At 47.4% G+C, this 7,154-nt stretch overlaps 1 protein-coding gene across 1 annotated transcript; it reads left to right on the plus strand.

Annotated features, from left to right (window-relative positions):
- Positions 1–43: 43 nt before the first annotated feature.
- On the plus strand, positions 44–6,673 carry POLR2F (RNA polymerase II, I and III subunit F). Its single transcript, XM_067559468.1, has 5 exons — positions 44–216; positions 445–514; positions 2,378–2,508; positions 4,354–4,425; positions 6,481–6,673. Exons 1-5 carry the CDS (start codon positions 197–199, stop codon positions 6,569–6,571), a joined length of 384 nt encoding a protein of 127 aa, XP_067415569.1. The 5' UTR covers positions 44–196; the 3' UTR covers positions 6,572–6,673.
- The last annotated feature ends 481 nt before the right edge of the window (positions 6,674–7,154 follow it).

Below are 7,154 nucleotides of genomic sequence, written 5' to 3' on the forward strand. Positions count from 1 at the left end.
GCTCCGCCGACCGCTTCCGCCTACGTCATCCTTGACCCCGGAAGGGAAAGCGGAGCGGCTGCTCGGCGGAGGTCATCGGCCGCGCTCGCGTCGGGGGCTGGGTGGTTGCGCGCGCTCTGCCGTGACTCCCCGCAGGTGGGCTCTGGGGCTGGTATCGGGAGGTCCTCGCGCCGGCCGCCCCGCCCCGCCCCGCAGCATGTCCGACAACGAGGACAAGTGAGAAGGAGGCGCCGAGAGGCGTTGGGGCCCTGGGCTGGTGCCGGGCGCGGGGCGAGGGGTCAGGCGGGTCTTGGCAGGGGCCCCGGGTGGTGGTGAAGGGAGACCCCGGGGGCGGGGGGCCGCAGGGCTGTATTCGGATCTCCAGGCTGCGCGGCGGCAGCAGGGCACAGGCCGGGATCCGACTGTCCGGCGATAAGCGACGTTTGTGCCTTTTGTCGCTCACAGCTTCGACGGTGACGACTTTGACGATGTGGAGGAAGACGAAGGGCTGGACGACTTGGAGAATGCAGAGGAGGTTAGTGCTCAAACCCTTCTTCCTCTCAGCACGTGGCATGGTGCCCATGTGCTTCACCTAGCCTCATGGGCATTACCTGTGCTGCCAGGCCTGCCTTTGGGTTGGGGACTGGGAGGCCTCATTCCCTCCTCTAGGTCCCGTCCCCACTCTGCCCCCAGCTGCCACACGCTGCTGCAGGAGGAGTCAGCCTGGGCCCACTCCTGATGGCCACTCCTGTGCATGGCAAACCCAGCCTGGGATGGGCCTGGCACCGCAGCTACCGCCCTCCAGTGCCACAGGGAACACAGCCTGACATGGTCCGGGCACTGGCTGTGCCCCTGGAAAGCAAAGGGCGCCCGCCTTCCCTGCCTGGTGGTGCAGAGCCCAGCCAGTGCAGGGGGTCCAGGCAGGCCCCGCTCCCACTCAGCCTGCTCCCCTGTTTGTGCCTCTTGGGGGAGAGGGTGAAGAGGCGGTGGGTGGGGGAGCCTTGGGAGAAAGAGCCTAGCGGGAGCGGGGCCCGCCTGGACCTCCCGTGGCTAGTTGGGCTCCGTGCCACCAAGCAGGGAGGGTGGGTGGGCATCCTTTGCTTTCCAGGGGCACAGACTGGCCTCTGCGCATGCCGGGCCCCACATTACGTTCCATGCGGTGCCAGAGGGCAGTACGGTAGCTGTGGTGCCAAGACTGCCATGTACAGAAGTGGCTTCCAAGGGTGGGCTGCTGGACCGACTCCTCCCATGGTGGCATGTGGCAGCCAAGGGTGAAGTGGGGGAGAAGCGGAGGATCTTTTGGTGGCGGCTGGTTGGGGAGTCTTAGCCTCCCCCAGCTTATTATACCTGTTGCCTATGCCTAGTCTCCTTTTTTATACATCATTTACATTTTTCCCAAACCATTCCCAGTTCCTGCCATCCAAGGAGCTAGTGACTAGGAATGGCAATAGAACCCAAATCCCTTTGATGGCACTGCAGGGTGCCAACTCCTAGAGCATTGATTTGCCATAAAAAAGATGAAGAAAAGTTCTCTCTTGCCACAGAAGGCAGAACAAGGGGCGATGGGTTCAAACTACAGCATAGCAGTTTTAGATTAAATCTCAGGAAAAACTTCCTAACCATAAGAACAGTAGGACAATGGAACAGACTGTCTATGGAGGTTGTGGAAACTCCTTCACTGGAGGTTTTCAAAAAGAAATTGGATAGTCATCTGTCTTGGATGGTTTAAGACCAGTGATACTCAGACCTCAATTGTTCAGGAGCCAAATTAGTGATCAACATTACCCAAAAGAGCCACGGTAATGTGAATTAATTTTCATATTTTTTTTCTCTCTCTCTAGTTGGTTAATAACATAGTAAAAGCATGCTGATTGGTTAATAACTTAGATTGGTTAATAATTAAGTCACACAATATTTTAATACCATGTATTGCAAAGAACTGCAGGAGACACATTAAAGAGCCACTTTCAGCTTCTGCGCCTCAGTCTGAGCATCACTGGTTTAGACACAACAAATCCTGCATCTTGGCAGGGGTTAGACTAGATGACACTTGCGGTCCCTCCTAACCCTATGATTCTGTGAGCTTGGCCCTTATCACACTCTAGTCTAGTCTAAAGAGTGAGACACTACGAAGGGGATTAGAACCCAAGTCTCTAGCATGGAAGTGCAAAGAACCAGCTCCTAGAGCACTGGACCCAGAACCACAGAAAGCCAGTGTTGGTATCCCTGAATTAATCAGATAAATACACTTCCTAGCTGGTCTCAGTGTCTTTGGTTAGAATTCTGTGTAGACTTTAAACCTTCCTTCTTTGGTGGTTCCAAAGTCTGACAAAATCTGTTAAGGACCCAGAGCTCCCTCAGTATGCTTATAATAGCTTATATTCCTTTATTTCTTCAGGAGGGTCAAGAGAATGTAGAAATTCTTCCATCTGGAGAGAGACAGCAGGCAAATCAGAAGCGGATCACCACACCATACATGACCAAATATGAGCGAGCCAGAGTCCTGGGCACCCGTGCACTCCAGATAGCGTAAGTATACTTGTTCCACACCCCAGCCTTGGCAGTGGCATCTCATAACATTTCAAAAGGGTTTTTTCATGTTTAAGTTGCTTTCTTACTATTTGGGATCTTCCATAGCTCTGAAGATTCCCTACCTGCCCTGTGAGGTCCTGTGTCATAGCATACTGCCACCTGTGAAATGCAAGAGCCTGGAAATGGAAACTTGAGTCCCTAATCAAGTCTGCAGCCTTCCGAGACCATTAAACTCAGGGCAGTGCTACTGATGGCATATCTTTTATGCCAACTGTCCTGGTTGCTTCTGAAGTGGGTGGCATTTATCATCTATAATCAGCCCTCTCTGCTAAAGGCAAGGGGAGGGTGGGAGTAGTGTTCTAGATGTGTCTTCTTCCTTTCCCAAGGGGAAGCCAAACTGTGCTGAGAAGCTCAGGATGTTTACAAAAGTCAGGACCCCAAGTGAAGTTCAAGGTCTTCATCAACAAATATCATAGGACTGTAGCAAGTAAGAATGGAAAAAAATATATCTTGTCTTTTAGACTGCAGTTATTTTGGGGGCATGGACTATCATTTACTTGCTTGGATAGCAACTGGAACAATGAGGCCCCAGCTTGGTTAGCTTTCTGGTGCTACCACAATATAAATGTTCATTTACCATCCCCCCCACTAGCGCAGGACTGCTCTCTGCTTTCTCTAGTGCTTTGTCCAGTCTAATTTTAAATTATGCAAGTCAATAGGTCTTGCACTCCTTGGGAGAGTGTACTACAGCCTAATAATCTCAGCCTTAGGAAAGTTTATTTATATCCATCTGAAATCATGCCTGTGCTGCTTTTCATCCTGTTACTCCTGGTTATACCCTTTCAAATCACCCAAAAACAATTCCTCTTACTTACACATTACAGATAATTGTCGGTGGCAACTGAGTCTCTCCTTAGTCATTGCTTCGCAAAGCTATTATTTGCCTAGCCACCATTTGGCAAAGCCATTCTGTGCGCGTTTTTAATTCACTGGAAGGCAATAAAAAAAAATTGGTTGGAGTGATGAAGAGAGGCCAGGCTCTGAATCCAAAACAGGCTGGTGCCTGTTCCTACATTATCTACCCATTTCTGCCTTTAATTCCAAATCTAGACCAGCAGCATCCCCAGTGGCCAAATCCACATATAATAGCACGTTTCCTTTGCTGCCGTCTTTTAACAGGAGAGTTACTGATAATTCTCATCTTTGACGCCTTGCTCCCATACCCCCTTCAAAAATACATTACATTTTCTATAGCTGGGATTCATGATTAAGAAAATGAGTCCTTCACCTTCCCCCATACAAGGTCTGCAAGATATCGAGCATCTCAGCAAAACAACAAATCCAGTAGGTTTGTAGGTGAGGGGATGATTTCAGTGTGCCTTTTATTGGCTGATAAATGGTTCCCATCTCCCTTATTGGGTTAATTTTAGAGTCACTGTTTTCTGTCCTCACATTAAAATATGCCTGAAAGTGACGAAAGGCATGTGGGCTTCATTGTGAATCTCAAATCCTAGCCTGTGAGCAAAGACTGAGAGAAGAGCCACGAGGAGCATTGAACTAAAAACTCTGCCTGTGGCCACTTGGACCTTATCACTAACTGCCAGACATGCTACTGCCACAATAGGAAAGGGTCTTGGGGTAAGAGAGATTCTTGAGGAGCTTAGTCCTCCAAGCCAATAGACCTTACAAATCAGAATTGCACCTATCATTGCGTCCTTCATACTCTGCTGGACTTTATCTGGGTAACAGACATGTTTATGAAATAAGTATGTCCACATACTTTACCATATTTCTCCCACTTCCCTCTGTCCCTCTTGTGATTATGGATATTCTTCCTCTCAGGATGTGTGCTCCAGTCATGGTGGAGTTGGAAGGAGAGACAGACCCTCTGCTGATTGCAATGAAAGAACTCAAGTAAGTTTTGGAGATTTGGGCAGTGAGGTGTATCTTTAAAGTTACGTTCCTCTCCTCAACACCCCAGTGCTGAGGGTTTATTTCCATAAGTTCCTGGAGGCTACAGTTTGCGCACTTTCTTGATAACAGAGGGGAATACAATCTCTGTGTTTATTCAAGCAGTCTGTTCTTGCATCTGTGTCCCTCTGAATCAGGCTTGAGGGAAGAATGGAATTCCTGGCCTGAGAGTATGAATCTCCCTTCCCCTTTTTAGATCAGAATCTGTTCCCAGCTGCAGGTAGCTTGGGTGTCTGTATTCTCCAGTTCTAGGAGCTGCTGCAAAATCATACTGTTTAGCAACATTTTCCTGTTTTAATTATTTTATTTTGGATTTCATATTTTTTCTTTACTAGTATCCTAAGGGCCCCATCATTAACTTGTTGGGATCAGGGAAATCCCTGTTTGGAACTGATTTAAATGTAACTATTTGGACAAATTCGTATTTGCATACATTTCATCTGAAAAAAAAATGTTGCTTAATAGATTAAAACAACTACAAACATATGGTGGCCATATTAAGAATTCCCTGTCTCTCTCCATCTATTTCCTCCTGCATTCTGTTCTTCTTCCCACCTAGTTCCTTGTGCTATACCTTCTGTGGCATGAGAGAGACACATGCATACACACCTACTAGCTGCTTTGCCTGATTCCCACCACCTCTGTGTAATAGAGCTTTGGATTGAAATCTGGATATTGACACACATCATTTGAATGTAGATTTATCACATCCCTTTTCAGGAAATCATCCCACCTCTGACTGTGTGAAAGTGGCGGAACTCCCTGCTGGCCCAGAGTCCCTAGAACAGCCTGTCTCCTAGCAGAGTGGGCCATCAAATAGCAAATGCCATCTCCCCACTTACTCATCAGATACTGGTTTTTGAGTGAAAGAGGTGTTTTTGTTTGGTTGGGTGTTCTTTTATGCTTCAGGTCATTGTGATTTGTCCTCGGACTTTACACCCTCATGAGAGAACCTTATTGTAACTGTATTCCTTCGCCTTTATCAGCAGCCAGAACCACCTCGGGTTGTGCTCATGTCCGATCTCTTGGAACAGGCAGAGTTGTTTCTGGTCAGTGCTAGAGTGCAAGACCTGGAAAGTAATCAGAGGTATTGTAGGAAGTAGTGACTGTTTGTTTTCCAACAGGGGGCACTCTACCCTCTGTCAATACCAAGTCAGTGCCTCAGGGTGGTGCTAATTGAGTGCTTTGCTACTGGAGAGGCCATCTTTTGGATGAGACTTAAAACCGTTATTCTGAATGCTTGTGATCATTAAAGATCACATGTTACTTTTCACAAATTGTAGGGTTGTAAGCCTCAGGTCCTGGTCAGATTTCAGTCTGGTTAATTATATTCTGCTGATTTAAAAATGCCTCATGTAGGTTAAATTGAATTTAATGTTTTCTAACTTTCTGTCTTGAAGTGTGGTGCACTGTTGCTGGGTGTTGTTAACAGCAGCTGTGTTCTGCCTTAGAGGTAACTGGTTTTGGTGGTTGTGGAAATGATCTCTGTTCTGTGCATACTTAAAATATATCAAGTGCTCTGGATGAAAGACACTATCTAAATGTTAGTTGTTTATGAAATTCTTCACCACTTTCACTGGGCTATATGAAGTGGTTTGTGGAGAACTCATCACTATGGCTTTTCCATTTGTCAGAACAGTAGCTCATTTTTCAGTTCCCTTGTCTCTCCCACATGCCTGTTGGGATGCTTAGTCTCTTACTGGTGTTATGTGTAAGTGACTTTAGATTGTTTCCAGTGTAGGAGTGCTGAGCCTCTGCAGCTTTTTGACTTTTTTGGGGGTGCACAGTGCCTGGTCGGATCTGACCTTCCATGGGAAAGAACTTTCACTCCAGTATCAAATCACCAGCACCCCACCACTACACCAGAAATCTTCTAATGAAACAAAACCAGTGAGTTACCAGCTCTCACCAGCAGGGTACATCTGGACTTCTGTAGCTTGCTGAGAGGGTGTAACTAAAGCTCTGGCATTTCCACTTACCTCTCTGTCCTCCCTTCAGAGCTCGGAAGATCCCCATAATCATCCGCAGGTATCTGCCAGATGGAAGCTATGAAGACTGGGGTGTGGATGAGCTAATTATCACAGACTGACCTACTTCCTGTCAATGTCCCTGGTTCTTCCTTCTTTTGCAGATAATTTTATTTTTGTTTATATTTGTGTAAATAAATAATAAAACCCCATTTTAAAACGAATTGTGGGTTGTTTTCCCTCTTCCATAGTTCAGTATGCTGTGACTGAGAGGAGATGGCCTCCTCCTCTTTTCCATCAATTTAGATCTATAGTTATTCCTTCCCTCTGCCTCACCCTGCCCTGGCCTCTCTCTTTAGAAGCACAGTACCTTTTAGCTTGCTGTTAGGCTCAATGAGCAGAGTAAGGTGCCTTTCCCTCAGTGCTTCTGCCTCAGAAGCCCTGTACCTGTAAACTAGTGTAAAGATGGAAGGGAGCAGCTGTTCCCCCTATTTAGTGAACCCTCATCATATTAAACTTTTGCCCTATAAAAATGATCCTGCAGCTGCTTGGCAATCAGAAACCCTCTGAAGCAGTTATGAGCCCTCTGCCCACACCTCCTTTCACAACAGCCAGGGATAGGAGTGCAGGAGACACCTCCGTTGCTTTCCAGTAGACAGCAGAGCCTTTGTGCCCTGGAGCAGGTTGCTGTGGAAACCCCCAATT

This window comes from Emydura macquarii, unplaced genomic scaffold, assembly GCF_026122565.2.
Source record: "Emydura macquarii macquarii isolate MOO-44397 ecotype Brisbane River unplaced genomic scaffold, CSIRO-AGI_Emac_v2 contig_2205, whole genome shotgun sequence".
In the NCBI taxonomy this organism is placed as follows: Eukaryota; Metazoa; Chordata; order Testudines; family Chelidae; genus Emydura; species Emydura macquarii.

Bases quoted from the DNA above. Each gene is read 5' to 3' on its own strand.
- POLR2F (XM_067559468.1), top strand. From the start codon at position 197: ATGTCCGACAACGAGGACAA. The intron at 217-444 runs GTGAGAAGGAGG...TGTCGCTCACAG, and splicing joins ATGTCCGACAACGAGGACAA to CTTCGACGGTGACGACTTTG. The intron at 2,509-4,353 runs GTAAGTATACTT...TCTTCCTCTCAG, and splicing joins ACCCGTGCACTCCAGATAGC to GATGTGTGCTCCAGTCATGG.